This window comes from Amphiura filiformis, chromosome 3, assembly GCF_039555335.1.
Source record: "Amphiura filiformis chromosome 3, Afil_fr2py, whole genome shotgun sequence".
NCBI classification, from domain to species: Eukaryota; Metazoa; Echinodermata; class Ophiuroidea; order Amphilepidida; family Amphiuridae; genus Amphiura; species Amphiura filiformis.
In genome coordinates this window covers 30,092,021-30,109,965 of record NC_092630.1, presented here as the reverse complement: position 1 = coordinate 30,109,965, position 17,945 = coordinate 30,092,021, and the positions used below count along the sequence as shown (strand labels likewise).

At 39.7% G+C, this 17,945-nt stretch overlaps 1 protein-coding gene across 1 annotated transcript in view; it reads right to left on the bottom strand.

Moving 5' to 3' along the window:
• Nucleotides 1-7,075: 7,075 nt before the first annotated feature.
• The window catches only part of LOC140148334 (gamma-secretase-activating protein-like), a 46,966-nt gene continuing 36,096 nt past the window's right edge, over nucleotides 7,076-17,945 (bottom strand). The window contains exons 18-22 of the mRNA XM_072170251.1: nucleotides 13,293-13,477; nucleotides 10,622-10,712; nucleotides 10,151-10,207; nucleotides 9,068-9,148; nucleotides 7,076-7,916 (exon numbers count right to left, since the gene is read on the bottom strand). Coding sequence (XP_072026352.1) covers nucleotides 7,768-7,916; nucleotides 9,068-9,148; nucleotides 10,151-10,207; nucleotides 10,622-10,712; nucleotides 13,293-13,477 — 563 coding nt within the window. The 3' untranslated portion in view covers nucleotides 7,076-7,767. The remainder of the gene's footprint in view (nucleotides 7,917-9,067; nucleotides 9,149-10,150; nucleotides 10,208-10,621; nucleotides 10,713-13,292; nucleotides 13,478-17,945) is intronic.

Here is a 17,945-nt window from a genome sequence, read left to right as displayed (position 1 = left end):
TTGATAAGAAAGGAGATCATCGTGGATCCTTGTCTTATAGAGGGCGACCCTACGGAAAACGCTCCGTGTGTCTGAGAAGGACTATAACGGAATGTTCCGGTGCCCAGGTATAGAAGGGGGCGTTGCTAAGTTCTTACCTCACCAAGTGAATAAGAACCACCCACAATCGTTCTCCCCATATTGGGAGGAACAATTAAAGTCGGTGGATAATTCTCTCAGAGTATCTACCAGACTTTCAGCCTTTTCTTCTTTGTTGACCTCGAGTGTAGGTCATCAAGTGAAGGAGCTGTGTGGGGAGGATTCCGATCTTTATCGGGATTGTGAGCTAGCGGCAAAGCTTTCCTCTACTATCATGGAGGAATCTATGCTACTGACTCGCAGAGCAGTCCTACTTAAGCGGGAGAAGCGCTTGTGCCTCGTTGAATCTCGTTTTCAACAAAGACTTGTCAGAAAAGTTGAAAGAGCCTCCGGTGGCACAAGCCTCACTCTTTGGTGATGGGTTTTGTTCAGTGGTTGATACACTCGCAACTAAACTCACCCAAGAGAGCTCTGCAGGAAAAGACTTCGTCTTTAACCCAGAAAGGCAAGTCTAGGAAGAGGAGGTCAAGAGGTCAGGCCAAAGTCAAGGTGACCGGACAAGCCTCTTCCAATGTGGCGCCACAAGCTCAAGCACCTGCCAGCGCCGCCTCTTCCGCCCCTCGGGGTAAGAAGAGAGCAGGCACAGGAGCGGGCGGCAATCCTCCAAGAGCAAAATGCGCTTCGCGGGGAAAGTCGTCTCGTACCTGAGGGCACGGCGGCCGCGTGTTCACCTTTACTGGTGAACCCTCCACCAGGGGTTTCCCCACAGGTGGGCGGCCGCGTACAGTCATACGCCCGGGCATGGGAATCCATCAGCCCGGGCTCATGGGTGCTTGGGGTAGTGAGCAGGGGTTATCAGTTAGAGTTTACCACAACCCTCCGTCGCAGAACCTGCAGAGGGAGACAAGATTACCAGCCTCTCTAGTTCAGAGGCAGGTACTGCTGTCTGAAGTTTCAAATCTACTTCAGAAAAATGCCATAGTCCCAGTCTTCCCCCCCTTTCAAGGGGGTTTTGGTCGAGCTTCTTTCTGGCTCCCAAAAGACTGGAGACTGGCGTCCCATCCTGAATCTCAAACCATTGAACAAATATATCAAACCACGAAGATTCAGGATGGAGACTCTGGCAACTGTTCTGACATGTCCAATCAAAGATTGTTGGGCAACGTCAATAGATTTGAAAGATGCGTACCTTCATGTACCCATCCACCCGAACGACCAAAAATGGCTCAAGTTCAGGGTGAAAGACCAGACATACATGTTTCGATGTCTTCCATTCGGTCTTTCCACAGCCCCACGGGTCTTTACTCGTATAGTAAAGACAGTGGCGGCTTATCTCAGACGAAAGGGCGTCAATCTGTGCGTTTACCTCGACGACTGGCTGATATACAGTCGATTCGCGGTAGAGGCTCTGCACCATATAAAAATGGTTCAAGAGACCGTGGCGAGTTTGGGTTTTGTGATAAATGTGAAGAAATCAAACTTCGTCCTGACACAGATTCCCCAGGTTCTGGGGGCCCGTCTGCACTTATCGGAGGGCCTGGCCAGGCCCTCTCCGGAGAGAATTATGAACATAATACAATGCGTCAAGATTCTCAGTGCAGAAAGTCACGCTCCAGCCACTGCTTGGCTAAGAGTGTTAGGACTCATGGCCAGTCTAGTAGACCTGGTGCCGAATTGTCGTATGCATATGAGACCAATTCAGCTGCACCTACTGGCGTTTACAGACCCAGTTGCCACTCAGTTTACAGGATGGTTCCAATGTCGGAACTGATCCGCGACAAACTCAAGTGGTGGTCCACGACGGCCAACCTGAACATAGGGGTCAGATTTCCTGCCCCCTCCCTCAACTTACCATCACGACGGACGCGTCGAAGATGGGCTGGGGGGTCATATTCAGGATCAGACGGCTTCGGGCCTGTGGTCCCCAACGGCAGCCAAGTCTCACATCAACTTGTTAGAACTCTGGGCGGTAGAAAGAACGATCCAGGCGTTCGAGATCAGTTGATGGGTTGCAAGTTCATAGTGCAGTCGGACAATTCGACGGTGGTAGCATACATCAACAAACAAGGAGGTACAAAATCTCCCCTGTTGTGCATGCACACTCTTCGCTTGTTGAAGAAGTGTCACCATCGAGGAATGTCACTCAAGGCTATCCACATAGCCGGGTCACAAACATTCTAGCGGACGACCTCTCTCGAGGTCGAGGTGGGGGCCCGACAGAATGGGCACTGTCTCCTCAGGTGGTCCAAACCATCTTCCGAGTAATGTTTTATCCGACAGTGGATCTGTTTGCATCAGCAAGCAACCACCAACTACCAGTATATTGCTCCAGGATGCGAGATCCAAGAGCACTGGCGGTAGACGCACTACACTTGAACTGGAGAGGAATGACGGCCTCACGATTTCCTCCAATTTCGCTGCTACAGAGAGTAATACAGAAAATAGCCAGCGAAGATTGCAACATAATACTCATAGCACCCTTTTGGCCAAGGCATCTATGGTTTCGCCCATGGTGAACCTTCTCATAGGTACACCTCGGTTTCTTCCACAGTTACCAGACCTCCTGAGACAGCAGGATCTGGAGACAGTGGTGCCGACCATTCAGCTGGGTCATCTGAGGTTAACTGCATGGCGTTATCAGGCAACGCTGCGAGGAGAGCGGCTTTTCACAAAAGCTGCTAACCTCATCGCCCACGGTAGAAAAAGACTCAACACTGGAATCTATTCTGGGCGTCTGGGTCGATACTACAAGTGGTGCGAAAAGACAAATTGCTCTCCTGCCAGAGCAACTCAGTCTCAGATAGCCGACTTCCTCACGGAAGTGTTCGACTCTGGCTTACAGGTAGCCACAGTTAGCAACTATAAATCGGCTATCGCAGCGATCCATAGGGGATTTGAGGACGGATCAACTCTATATAAGAATGACTACATCCGTCTTCTCCTCAATGGCATGTACAATTCTCGTCCCCCTAAACGTGACTCGTTCCTGCATGGAATCTAAGCAAAGTTTTGGAGCTTCTCAAAGGAGCACCATATGAACCGATGAAATCTGCCACGTTACGAGAGATCACTTTCAAAAGCGGTCTTTTGGTAGCGCTAGCAACCGGCCGTCGTGGTCGGAATTGCAAGCTTTATCGTTCAAAACTCTTGTTTTTTCACGCAATGGCGTCTCTATGACCTTTAAAGTAGGTTTCATAGCTAAAATGAGCCAGAGCGTTTCAACACGGGTCCATCTTGCTTCCGAGGATTGGCACTAAGTCATCCGTGCGAGAAGATAGACTATGGTGCCCTGTGCGGGCTATCGAACACTATATTTATAGGACCAGTAATATTAGGGGATCGACTGACCAACTTTTTATAACCCATGCTAAACCTAACAAGGCAGCTTGAAACAGACACTAGCACGATGGTTGGTTTCGCTCATAGTAGATGCTAAAGCGTTCGAAGGAACATGTGCCCCTGCGGCACATTCTACTAGAGCAGGGTCAGGCTCGTGGGCATTGCAGAAAGGGGTCACTCTGAACGAGATTTGCGAAACTATATCTTGGAGCACCGCCTCTCGTTTACTGATACATATCTGCGTAATGTCGGAGAGGGGCGACTCCAGGGTCAAGTTCGCTAAAGCAGTCTTGACGAGGACTTGACTAACAGACAATAAGGGTAAGATAACAATTAGCATTAATGTCTTAATCATTGATTGTCTAACCTTATTTGTTTTCAGGAATGACCAGGTCGTAAGTGTATTGAATAACTTTACTTGTAGACATTCTTGAAATCCTATTGTCTTTTAGTCTATGTTTTGCTTTTTAAGCAATTCTTGTTTTTGCTTTTCAAGCAATTTTCAGGGTTTTTGCTTTTTAATCAATCTTCTTGGTATCTTGCTTTTTAAGCAAAATGGGATTTTCCTGACCTCGCGTCTAAATAACAGACCGCACCTCTACCACCTATTAGCGGTGCTAGTCAATGTTAATGCAATTTGTATTTGTATCAACATTGAAGGTGGGTAGTTCTATGTATAAGTATGAGTAAAACAAGAGTGTTTTTTCATACTAATAATAGAAGTCTACCCACCTGAATATGTTGATCCCGCCTCCTTAACCCCTTGCGGTATGTTATTTCTCTGGGCGGTGGGGAGTGAACAGGGATTGTTGCGCATGCGCTCAACTCAAAGGGCGCCGATAGGTCGGTCTTAGGGACAGGTCAGAAAAATCTCTGTGTGAGAGGGTTTTTGTGTTTCGCATAATCGGTAGATTAATGCAATTTGTATTTGTATCAACATATTCAGGTGGGTAGACTTCTATTATTAGTATGAAAAAACACTCTTGTTTTACTCAATTTCACCTTACAAACACTAATTATGGGCTATTCCAGTTGAAATCGATGTTACCCCTGTGGAAGATTTTGGAAATACCTTCCACAGGGGGAGTATGTTTTTCCAATGTAATTGGTCAGGGTTAATCATTTTGAAACCCATACTCCCCATGTGTTATGATTTTACCTATATCTTCCACAACTGGAGTGAGCATTTCAAATGGAAGTTACCCAATTTGTCTATTCTAATCAAAACTTTTACTCCCTCTGTGGTAGACCTCAGCTAAATCCTTACACAGGGGTAGTGTGGATTTTAAATGGAATAGCCTAATAATACAATAGATATAGGCAATGCCCCTTAACCATGTGAAGATTGAAAAAGTATCCTTTAGGTGACGAAAAAAGAAACCCTGTTCTACGGGCGGACATACCTTTCAACTAGGATTGGTCGGCCGGCCTTTTTTTTTCCTTTTGGAAATGACCCAAAAAATCACCAAAATCTGTAAATAATTTGCAATTTGAAGATACAAAAAAAAAATTGTTCCTGAAATTTCGGTCGGCATTCATTTGTACAGGAAACATTTTTTTCCCAATATTTTCAAAATCTGGGTCGGTCAGGCCCATAGAACAGAGTTTTCTTTTTTCGTTGCCTTATCCATTTATTTTCATTGCCAATTAGGGAGGAAAACACAGCCAGTTGTTCTATGGGACTATATTTTACAAAACAAGTTTGAAACTGCCGTATGTTGGAGTTTGATAACACATTGCCACCCACATGTTTATGCAGTTGAAGTCAAATTATTGTATAAGATTTTCAGACTCATCAATGAAGACAGATACTCAAATTTACTTGTTCTCATTTATTATTGCACAAAAATTGTATACAAATGCTAAGCATTTTAAAATAGAGCATTTATTTCTTTAACAGTCTTTAATACTGTATAAAACAAAATTTATTACAATCAAACGATGTAAGAATTGAACATATTGCAAAAGTTTTGGTCAACCTTCTAAATCAAGTTTTATGTAGTCATATGGGTCCACAAGTTTTATTTTATTAGTACCACAGTCACTTGCTAAATGCCTGGGTGCCCAGCAATTAAACTGAACACAGATAATCTAGGTGGCAAAGTTGAAATTTCAGTTCTAGGAGTTTGAAAGAATTTTTTTAAATGTGGCAAAATATTTTCCCATAAAAGTATGTACAATACACTTATGCAAATCCAATGCATAAACATTTACTGTGTCCGTCCAGATTTAATTGCATCCGTCCAGAGAATTTTGTTGAAAAAAATAATTATTACATATCATCGTCACTGGGCAGGAAAATCTATGTAGCTTAAAGGCAAGTCAAATCATTTAAAGTATAGATGAGTTGACCTCAATGTTATCAACAAAGGCAAATCTTTATGCTTGAGTGAAACCCATGCAACCACTGTTCAATAGTCTTATTGTGATGTGGTGTGAGTTATAAAAACACAAGCCCTGAACAAAATATGATGCGCGCGTATACTGCCAGGCAAAAAACAATGGAAATTGTGATGATGCGTGCGCAACTGCGCATACTGCCAGGCATTGACGTCAGAAGTCAACTCATCTATAAAACAGTGCCCAGTTTCAAAACCTATGATGTAGTAAAAATAGTATAGTGTCAAAACTGTCATGTAATTTCATATCGTTACCAGTTTGGCGGACCGTCAAATATTCGGTCGTTTTTTTTGTTAAATTCATGTTATGTATGAATTAGCAAACGGGGATCTCTGGTAAAGAGCCACAGGGCAGCATATCACATATTTAATGGTGATCAGTGGGATAACTGAGCCAAAGACAAACAGGGATAGTTATCTGGACAGTACCAAGCTGCCTGATTTGCTAATTCCAGAGAATTCAGGCATAACATGACAAATTGATATTTGCCAGTGCCAAATTCATAACGATATAAAATCATGGATTGTATTACAGAACTTTAGAAAGTCAGCAATTCCATGATTCTGATTTAGTATGATTTAATACTTTGGTGGCTCATTTTGCACTGCACTAAGGTTGAAATTGGGCCCACTTCTTACATGTTTTGATATGGAAATATTTATTTCCTGCCAAGTGGTGATATTTCTCACGATTGTATAAAACATTACAGTTTATATGACACTATAGTTTTGTACATAACTTAATTTGTATTTTACATGAGTGTTTGTAATAAAAAATACAATTTTATGTGTATATATTTTGATTTTTGTAAATACACATTTCATGTATGCAGGCAAATGAATGTATAAAGATAAACCATACTATCAATAATAAAATGATGCTAAAAACCTTATGAATGCTGTGTGTGTGTGTTGATTTGTATGGAGTTGTTTCTTGCACTGGGCTGACTGTAAAATTGCTCATCTTAAAAAATCACACATGGCATAGTGTACCTTTGCATTTATGCCAAAGGTATAAATACGCTTAGAAAAATATATGGTGACAGGAAGAAAACCTGCATCTGTTCCAATACTGTGCAGCATTTGTGACATGATCAAGGGGAATGAGTCACATGTCGGCCCTGGTTGAAAATGACTTTTACACATGTTTATAAAGAGGACATTTACCCATGTTGATAGGACTTTTCTTTGTGAAGTTATGTCAATTTATCAATCGCTGAAAACAATATAAAACAAAAGAATTTTAACACTTTCTTTTATTTTGCCAATATATCAAAATCAATATTAGCGACATCCGACTCATTTCCCTTGATCGTGTCACATTTGAAGATTTCTGATGCAAAACACATTTTTGAGATACAGCCACCAATGCTAGCTTTAAATTGACACCCTACTTGACAAATTCCAATGTTAATTTTGGAAATTATGATCAAAAGTTACTTAAATTTCTTATTATTTTCTTTATATTTGATATTTGCAAATATCTCAAATTGAGTTTTTGTATCCAATCTCTTCAGTTACTGTAGTGAATTGAGTAAACCGGGCGAGCATATCAATCTTGTTTTGCATACTTCATGTGACCCAATTTGCCCTTGTTAATGACTGCAGGTTTACACTCAATCTGCTTTTCAGTTATGTGGGACCGTTCCCTTTGCTGCGTCTAAAGGTCCAAACCCACTAAATACACACAATCTATTGTAACAGTGATTTACAAGGCCAGAGTTGTAGCCAGCTAGCTCTCATAACAGAGACTTTCACCATCAAAATCAAGTGCATGGACCAGCCTTAAAGTGCCTTTTTCCTGCCACCTATTCCTTTTGAATGATTTCCTGTACCCATTAGCCTTTATGAGTTATGAGTTATGGTAGATATAGAACCCTTTGATATGCAATTGGAACAGTAGTTTCAAAATCGCAGTCCACCAGTTAAATCCAGGCGTTTCTGATCCAACTCAGAATGAGATGTCTTTGAGGTTTTCTCTGCCATAATCTCTGACGGTGTTCTGCAATGCTACCTTTTCCACAAACCTAGGCTCAATGTTCACATTCTGTGGTGCGTCCTCCTGCAATCCTTTATTGCTTCGAATGATTACATGTGGATCTAGATATATGACAAAAACACAAAAATATCAAATTATCGTACTACCATTCAACAAGTCAGTTGTGGCATATATAGAGCACTGCATACGATTTACACATTATTTATCCTTGTGCACAAAGACAGCATATCGAGGGGTTAGAGCCAAAAGGCCCTAAATGCATTTTTGGCCAAAATAAGATTTTGGTACCAAAATAATCCTTGCAACATTTGGCACTTTATGATTGTATAGCCATAATCAAGCTATAGCCACAGAAACTGAATCAGTGAAAATGTAAAGCCCTAAGTGCAACACTATGCATGAAATGTGTGAGAGCCAGAAGGCCTTAAGTACAAAAATACCCGTATCTTAAAATTATGTTTTTGTACTTGGGCCTTTAAAAGGCTCTGACCCCTTGATATTTGTCTATGTGGACATCAAAGATTAAATTAGGTCCGCACTCTACCACATTTGTGTGTTATTCATTGAAGGCAAAATAGTGTATCTCATCAAGACCATTTTGGCGTACACCTTGCACACTTTGATCTAAAGTATGTGCTTGTTTACATTCTGCCAGTGCATGTGTTGTACTGCGCAAATGTTAGTGATGACAATTATAATTTGATGTTGTGCTTTTATGCCACAGGTACACAATGTTTGGTCCCCATTATAACAATCCAATATGGCAGATTTACAACAGCATAAATGAACAAGGCCATTTGATTCTGTAATGATATCTTTGGCAAGAGCCTTGAACTTGGCAAGTCAGTGACATCATTGAGGCATAGCTTCAAATAATGGGCATTTGTTCTAAGCGTAGCCGTACACACGCTTAAAGGAGGCCCATAAATGCAGGCACAAAGCAGCTACCTGTATTATATTATAGTGCCAGATTGCCTGATGATAAAACACAGGTGTTTGAAAGGTTGAGTAGCTCTAACCATTGACAGAAACTTGATTTTATTTAACATTCTTGCCATTTCTTGCAGCTTTATTTTGTAGATCCAGTTAGAGCGATGGCAAACCCCCACCTGTCCTGCATAAATAGCAGTAGTTGCAGCCTGAGCTGACGCACTTGGTCCTGACACACTTATTTGAACTGACTCATGTACTCACAACTTGGACATTGCGATCAGAGGGGACTGTACCAGTTTTAATTAATTTACTGACATACCTTTGCTTTCCAGTAGTTTCATTAGTGTGGACAGTGGTGGGAAAGAACCAGCAATGCTATCCTCATCTTCCTCTATTTCACCTAATAAAAAGAATTAAGAGTAAAAAAAGTATAGATTGAAAATTTAATTTGCAATAAAGCTAAGGATGTATTTATAAAAAATTACGACACACACACAAAACATCATTAAGCTTTTATTATTTTTGGAACTGTATAGATGAGTTGACCTATGATGTCACATGTTTACATTCAGACCGCCCCCTGTTGTTTCAAAGCAGGCAAAATAACATAGGAGTGTCTATGACAGACCACATAAATTTCTTTAAAACTCAACTTTTAAAAACCTTTGAAGTTTTGTGTGATATTATGTATATAGCTTGATGCATTTATAAACAAGATTGATAAAATTTTTAGTATTATTTGCTTTGAAACCAAAGTTAATGAATAAAAATCAACTTCTTCCATGTAAACTCTAGTGTTTTTTGCCTGACAGTTTTGATCACAGACCAACAGAGGGCGTATCAAATGTAAACACATGTCACCTCATCTATAGACCAAATTGGCACCCCTTCCATTATAAATACACCTTGTGGATTTATTTTTAAACTTGCATATATTTGAGTGATCTTTTCAAGCATTTGTATGATGAATTTGAGTAAAGTTAAATCAGGAAAATAATGTTGACACTGATTTGCAATGGCTGTGACACTTGCTCTATTACTTGCAATTGGTTTGTATGGAATTGAAATTAAATCATGGTAAAATACCTTTCTTGTTAGGTTTCTTTGTTCCACAACTAATTAGGTATTTAGTTGCTCGCAGAGGTAAACTCAAAATGTTGCGTCTGGTGTCATCTGTCCCTCAAAGAAGGAACATGCTATGATTGGTTGTCCTGCTAATTGACCTAATATATTATTAGATCTGGGTCACCTTATGCACGGTACCCTCTTAGTGCAGATATACTTGCCACACCCCTCAAGGATAACATCAGATTTGATCTCTGTCAGCATCTATACACTGACATGTTGCCAATAGTGTGGTCAGCCTATTAAATAATGTACAAAGGATTAAAAAAATACTTACTACTTTCCCGTCTTTGTTGGCCTGCATAATTTAAAGAACTGTAGTCACGCCCAGTGTCTGAAAAAACATCCACAACAAAAGAAAGAAATTTTAATGCATAATATCGTCACTGTGCTCCCATTCCACATGTCATAGACCATTCCATAAAATGCTGCACTAACATATTTAGTATTACAAAAATGGATATCAGGGCTTGACAAAGAAGTAGGCAGTTTAGAGACTTTAGTACAAATTGAGAAAATAATATTATTGCCAAGGAGACTTATCATCTAGTTAGTCCCATGTTTTGAACTCTGTATAAGAAATATTTTCATACTAAGTTCTAGCAGTGCCCTTCATGCAACATGGTGACATCTGTTCAGATGTTTGATTTGGGCATGTGTCCATCAGAAATTACAGAGGGGCCCATCAGGCTCTCCCAATAAAACATCTTTGGACTAAAAGGTAGATATTTACACACGTTCAACTTACCATCTTTTAATGTATCTGCTACATACTGTTGTGCCAGGAATCGTGTACTGATAGGGTGATCCCATCGCTCTAAAACTTGTAAAGCAGTATGCTGTAAAATAACAAATCAGAGGAATTACCTTCTTATCAGCAAATGATAAAGTTTAACATGCTTCAACTTGTTTTGCAAGATGTTGAAGATTTATCTATCTTTTAAAAGGGCATTTTGTGATCTACAGCCTCATCCTCCCACTTTTCTATTAAAAAAAAGTTGAGATTTTTATATCACTGGAGACCTCAGGCTACATAATGTTTATGTACAAAATATTTCTTGCAGATTAATTTGTTTAGCAAAAATATTGTCAAATTGAATTACGTTCTGGTGTACCAAAACAAAATTACAACTATGGAGCAGTGCAATATGCAAAACTCGCAAACGCAAAATCGTAATCAACTTAAATTTTGTGATTAAGCTTTGTTGTGAATATCTACTGAAAACTGTCATAAAAAGAGGATGCTAGGATCATGAAATACTCCTGTTCATTTCTGCTGTCATGTGCAACTCTCTGTCTCATGGTCCATATCAGACTAAGCAATTGCAATGAGCATATCGGTTGTTTTTTTGTGAATGAAACTTCAGTCACTTTTCAAAAAAGCGATTGCTGTTATCTGATCGATGATTTGCTAGCAAGCCCTAGCATCAAATCGCAAGCAGTTGACTTTAACGCGGCTGTGTACTCTAGCCATTGTTTCTTTCTCAAAATTGAGTTTTTTTGATATATTTGTACCTTGTTATGTTTTTTATAAATACAAGGAATGAAAATCCAGATTTGTAAACTCCAACTGCAATATTTTAAGGATTTTATTTCACTATTCCACTCGTGTTTGAAATTGAAAAGGAAAGAAAATCTTTGTTGTACCAGCAAGGTACACGCCACAAGAATAACAACTCATCGCGTTGCGTATCGCGCAATTTGTTAACGCGACAAATACGCGACGATACGCGACGCTTATCTCGCTTGCGCGGCGCATCTTATGGAAACACCACGGAAGCACTGATTTCACAAAAACCTAGTGGTCAAATGGCTCCGCTTTTAGCTGATAAAATGTGGGTTTTTTCAAGTTCTTTCCCCGATTTAAATATCAAGTTATGAATGGATTTCGCTCAAACTTCTCAAGGGCTGTGGATTTACCCGATGTTCACGTAATATAAGTTACAAAAACGAAAACTGTCGCATTCTCCTGTGAGATTCGATGAAAGTGCAAAATGTGACCACTTTAAACTTCAACGGCCATTATTTCAATGTTCATTTTCTCGGTAAAATGACGATTTAGGTACACGATAACTCAATAAATACAGCATCTATAGGTAAGCAAATATGATCATCGTAAAAAGCATGATCGACTCAAGAAACGGTTTTCTCATTTTTTTATATTTTGGTCTATTTCCGATTTTGGGCATCATTTTGTGCAAATAGGCGTTTTGAATTTTAAAAGTTCATTTAGATGCCTTATATGGTCAATATCTCAAAAAATAAGGCCAATATCAAAAAAATAAAAAAAACGTTTTTGGAATGGAGCCTCAAGATTGAGCTAAAAACAAAATAAAATATTTTGGAAAGACTGTTTTTTGTTATGATGTACCTAACAAATATTGCCAAAAACTCACTTTTTGTGATTTTCTTCAAAATTGTTGTTTTACCCCAAATCTGTATTTATATTAAGATTTATTGATGTCTTGCCTTCATAAAAATGTATACTTTTATATGTTTTATGTGAATACTTACAAAGTTATTGCACTTTTACTACATGCATGTCTGAGAGTACACAGCCACCTTAAGGTAACTTTGTCGCTAGACTAGCTTTCCATCGCTAGCCACGAATGCTGGAAGCGACTGTGCAAATGCTACCAGCATTTGTGACGTGTCATGTCAAAAGGAGACACTTTTGGGCAGGTTATGAATTTTGAGGTTTTTACATATCTTAGATATAGAGATATTTTGCTCCACAACGCCGTTTTTCAAAATGAATTTGGACAATCCTAAGCAAAGATATTGAGTTCGGAAGTTATGGTATTATAAAATTGGAAATTGAGATATCGGCCTTTAAAAATATTATTGACAATGTTGAGAGTGGGAATTAACTTAAAAAATGTCTCAAAAAATACAAGATGCCAGTTACATTCCGGTCTGAAACTATCAGACAATATTTTTAACATTAATAACATCACAAATTAGCAACAAACCCAAATTGTGAAAAAATCACACACCAGCAGATTTTTGGCTATTTCTCCATTTACGATCCTGCCCAAAAGTGTCTCCTTTTGACATGACACGTCACATTTGACCTCTTGTATGATATGCCCTTTACTGTTACACACACTGGAAGACTGTTCAACAGTTATGTAACAAAATTCCCAGTCAGTTGAGGTAAGTAATCTGACACCCTCATGGAGTCAATCATAATCAGTTACCCTTTTGATAATTTGATATGATGGTACTTGATTTCTTCATTCTCTTCTTTTTATCAAGTCTTGAAACACTGATGCTGGTTTCATACTACCCTGCCACTTGCCGCTGAGCGGCGTGGCGCACACGCATTGCAGACAAACAGACACAATCAAGGTTTTTCATTGGTTGAAACGCCCTAAGTGTGATGGGGGCATGACACACTCATTACAGAACTTCCTTACCCTTGGTAACCTTGTGATAATCTCATACTTGATTTCTACATTCTCTTTACTATCATCTGGAACATCCTTCAAGAGTCTTGATACAAATTCTTCCGTTGTAAGGAGTACACCATAATCTAAGTACTGCAAGAACATGAGTCGATCTAGGCAGCGGAAACCAGCTATAGTGAACAGTGTGTAGAAGCCTGGGTAAAGAAAAAATAAATAAATAACTAGACTTAGCTGTGGTCTAAGACCACGAATAAGACCACGAACACAGCCGTGTTGTGGCCCCTTAAATGACCTTTGACCCCAAAATATATGAAAACGCCCATAGACATTGGCTAATGTCAATGCATGGGTGCACGTGGTACCACTTTGCTATGTTACTTGTGGCAGAAGGGGCATTTTGAAGGTTTTTCGTCTCAGACCGGAAGTGACCCCTTAATGACATTTGACCCCAAACAAAAAAATACCACATATGAATTGGGTAACAACAATTCATGTGTGAACATACCGTCACTGTCCTATGTTTTTCTTAGAAAATAAAAAATTTTGAAGGTTTTTCGTTTTATACCGGAAGTGACCCTTAATGACCTTTGACCCCAAATCTGTGTACACCCCATAGACACTGGGTAATAAAAATGCATGTGTGCAAGTGGCGTCACTGTCCTACATAATATGTGGAAGAAGATGCATTTTAAAGGCACATATAAAATTAACAGATGTGGAAATAGGAGTATAAACTGACCAGTATAGATCAGTTGTAGTCCTACTAATTCATGGCATATTGGATGGCCTAGGGGAAAGTTAGCCCATATTAGCAAGACTATCCTTGCCTTCAAGGTGAAACAAACCTACTCATGTTACCCTCTGGCCATGGGCTGGCCTGGTGTCAGATCTTACCCAGGGAAAGATGACATTCCAATATATGCCTTTAAAGGTATTTCGTTTTATACCGAAGTGACCCCTTAATGAGATTTGACCCCAAATAAAAAAATACCACATATACATTGAGTGACTGCAGATCATGTGTGAACATACCCTTACTGTCCCAGGGAAAGATGACATTCCAATATATGCCTTTAAAGGTTTTTCGTTTTATACCAGAAGTGACCCCTTAATGACCTTTGACCCCAAATCTGTGTACACCCCATAGACACTGGGTAATAACAATGCATGTGTGCAAGAGGCGTCACTGTCATACATAATCTGTGGAAGAAGATGCATTTTAAAGGTATTTCTTTTATACCGAAGTGACCCCTTAATGAGCTTTGACCCCAAATAAAAAAATACCACATATACATTGGGTGACTGCAGATCATATGTGAACATACCGTTACTGTGCTATGTTTTACTTAGCTAATAAAAATTTTTGAAGGTTTTTCGTTTTATACCAGAAATGACCCGTAATGACCTTTGACCCCAAATCTGTGTACACCACATAGACACTGGGTAATAACAATGCATGTGTGCAAGCGGGTCACTGTCCAACGTAAGTTGTGGGAGAAGATGCATTTTTAGTTGAAATCAAGTTTTTGACCACTGTGACCCCTGCATGACCTTTGACCCCACAAGGTTCATGTGACATGTAGGGGCACGGTCAATGATCATTGTGACCAAGTTAGGTCAAAATCGATGTAAGCATGTGAGTGCTAGAGCAAATGTAATGGTTGACAGAAAGAAGAAGAACTAGACTTAGCTGTGGTCCAAGACCACGAACACAGCCGTGTTGTTACCCCTTAATGACCTTTGACCCCAAAATATATGAAAACCCCATAGACATTGGCTAATGTCAATGTATGTGTGCACGTGGCATCACTTTGCCATGTTATTTGTGGCAGAAGGGGCATTTTGAAGGTTTTCGTCTCAGACCGGAAGTGACCCCTTAATGACATTTGACCCCAAATAAAAAAATACCACATATGAATTGGGTAACCACAATTCATGTGTGAACATACCGTTACTGTCCTATGTTTTTCTTAGCAAATAAAAATTTTGAAGGTTTTTCGTTTTATACGAAGTAACCCCTAAATGAACTTTGACCCCAAATATGTGTACACCCCATAGACACTGGGTAATAGCAATGCATGTGTGCAAGTGGCGTCACTGTCCTACATAATCTGTGGAAGAAGATGCATTTTAAAGGTATTTCATTTTATACCGGAAGTGACCCCTTAATGAGATTTGACCCAAAATAAAAAAATACCACACATACATTGGGTGACTGCAGATCATGTGTCAACATACCGTTACTGTCCCATGTTTTACTTAGCTAATAAAATTTTTTGAAGGTATTTCGTTTTATACCGGAAGTGACCCCTTAATGACCTTTGACCCCAAATCTGTGTACACCCCATATACTCTGGGTGACAACAATGCATGTGTGCAAGTGGTGTCTCTGTCCCACATAATTTGTGGAAGAAGAGGCATTTAAAGGTATTTCTTTTATACCGAAGTGACCCCTTAATGAGCTTTGACCCCAAATAAAAAAAAAATACCACATATACATTGGGTGACTGCAGATCATATGTGAACATACCGTTACTGTGCTATGTTTTACTTAGCTAATAAAATGTGTGAAGGTTTTTCGTTTTATACGGAAGTGACCCCTTAATGACCTTTGACCCCAAATCTGTGTACACCACATAGACACTGGGTAATAACAATGCATGTGTGCAAGTGGGGTCACTGTCCAACGTAAGTTGTGGGAGAAGATGCATTTTAGTTGAAATCACGTTTTGACCCCTGTGACCCCTGCATGACCTTTGACCCCACAAGTTTCATGTGACATGTAGGGGCACGGTCAATGATCATTGTGACCAAGTTAGGTCAAAATCGATGTAAGCGTTTGAGTGCTAGAGCAAATGTAATGGTTGACAGAAAGAAAGAAGAAAGAAGAAGAAGAACCTGTAAGAAAAAAGACACAGCCGTGACTAACGTCACGGCTGTGTAACTAGACTTAGCTGTGGTCTAAGACCACGAACACAGCCGTGTTGTGACCCCTTAATGACCTTTGACCCCAAAATATATGAAACCCCCATAGACATTGGCTAATGTCAATGTATGTGTGCACGTGGCATAACTTTGCCATGTTATTTTTGGCAGAAGGGGCATTTTGAAGGTTTTTTGTCTCAGACCGGAAGTGACCCCTTAATGACCTTTTACCCCAAATAAAAAACACCACGTATACACTGAGTAATATGAATTCATGTGTGAATGTACCGTCTCTGTGCTATATTTTTCTTGGCTGATAAAGTTTTTTGAAGTTATTTCGTTTTATACCGGTAGTGACCCCTAATGACCTTTGACCCCAAATCTGTGTACACCCCATAGACACTGGGTAATAACAATGCATGTGTGCAAGTGGCATCACTGTCCTCGTAATTTGTGGGAGAAGATGCATTTTAAAGGTATTTCGCTTTTATACCGGAAATGACCCTTAATGACCTTTGACCCCAAATAAAAAAAAATACCATATATACATTGGATAAACATAATTGATGTGTGAACATACCATCACTCTCCTATGTTTTTCTTAGCTAATAAAATTTTTGGAATATATTTCGATTTATACCGGAAGTGACCCCTTAATGACCTTTAACCCCAAATTTGTGTACACCCCATAGTCACTGGGTAATAACAATGCATGTGTGTAAGTGGCATCACTGTCCTACGTAATTTGTGGGAGAAGATGCATTTTAACGGTATTTCGTTTTATACCGGAAGTGACCCCCTAATGACCTTTGACCCCAAATAAAAAAATACAACATATACAGTGGGTAACTGCAACTCATATGTGAACATACCGTTACTGTCCTATGTTTTCCTTAGCTAATAAAAAATGTTTAAGGTATTCCGTTTTATACCGGAAGTGACCCCTTAATGACCTTTGACCCCAAATCTGTGTACACCCTGTAGACATTGGGTAATTACAATGCACGTGTGCAAGTGGCATTACTGTCCTACGTTATATTTAGGAGAAAATGCATTTTGAGTTGAAATCGCGTCTTTGACCCCTATGACCCCTGCGTGACCTTTGACCCCCCGAGTTTCATGTGACATGTAGGGGCACGGTCAATGATCATTGTGACCAAGTTAGGTCAAAATCGATGTAAGCATGTGAGTGCTAGAGCAAATGTAATGGTTGACAGAAGAAAGAAGAAGAAGAAGAAGAAAGAACTAGACTTAGCTGTAGTCTAAGACCACGAACACAGCTGTGTTGTGACCCCTTATTGACCTTTGACCCCAAAATATATGAAAGTCCCATAGACATTGGCTAGTGTCAATGTACATTTGCATGTGGCATCACTATGCCATGTTACTTGTGGCAGAAGGGGCATTTTGAAGGTTTTTCGTCTCAGACCGAAAGTGACCCCTTGATGACCTTTGACCCAAAATAAAAAAATACCACATATACACTGGGTAACCACAATTCATATATGAACATACCGTTACTGTCCTTTGTTTTTCTTAGCTAATAAAAATTTTTGAAGGTATTTCGTTTTATACCGGAAGTGACCCCTTAATGACCTTTGACCCCAAATTAAAAAATACCACACATACACTGGGCAACCACAATTTATGTGTGCATATACCGTTACTGTCCTATGTTTTTCTTAGCTAATAAATTTTTTTGAAGATATTTCGATTTATACCGGAAGTGACCCCTTA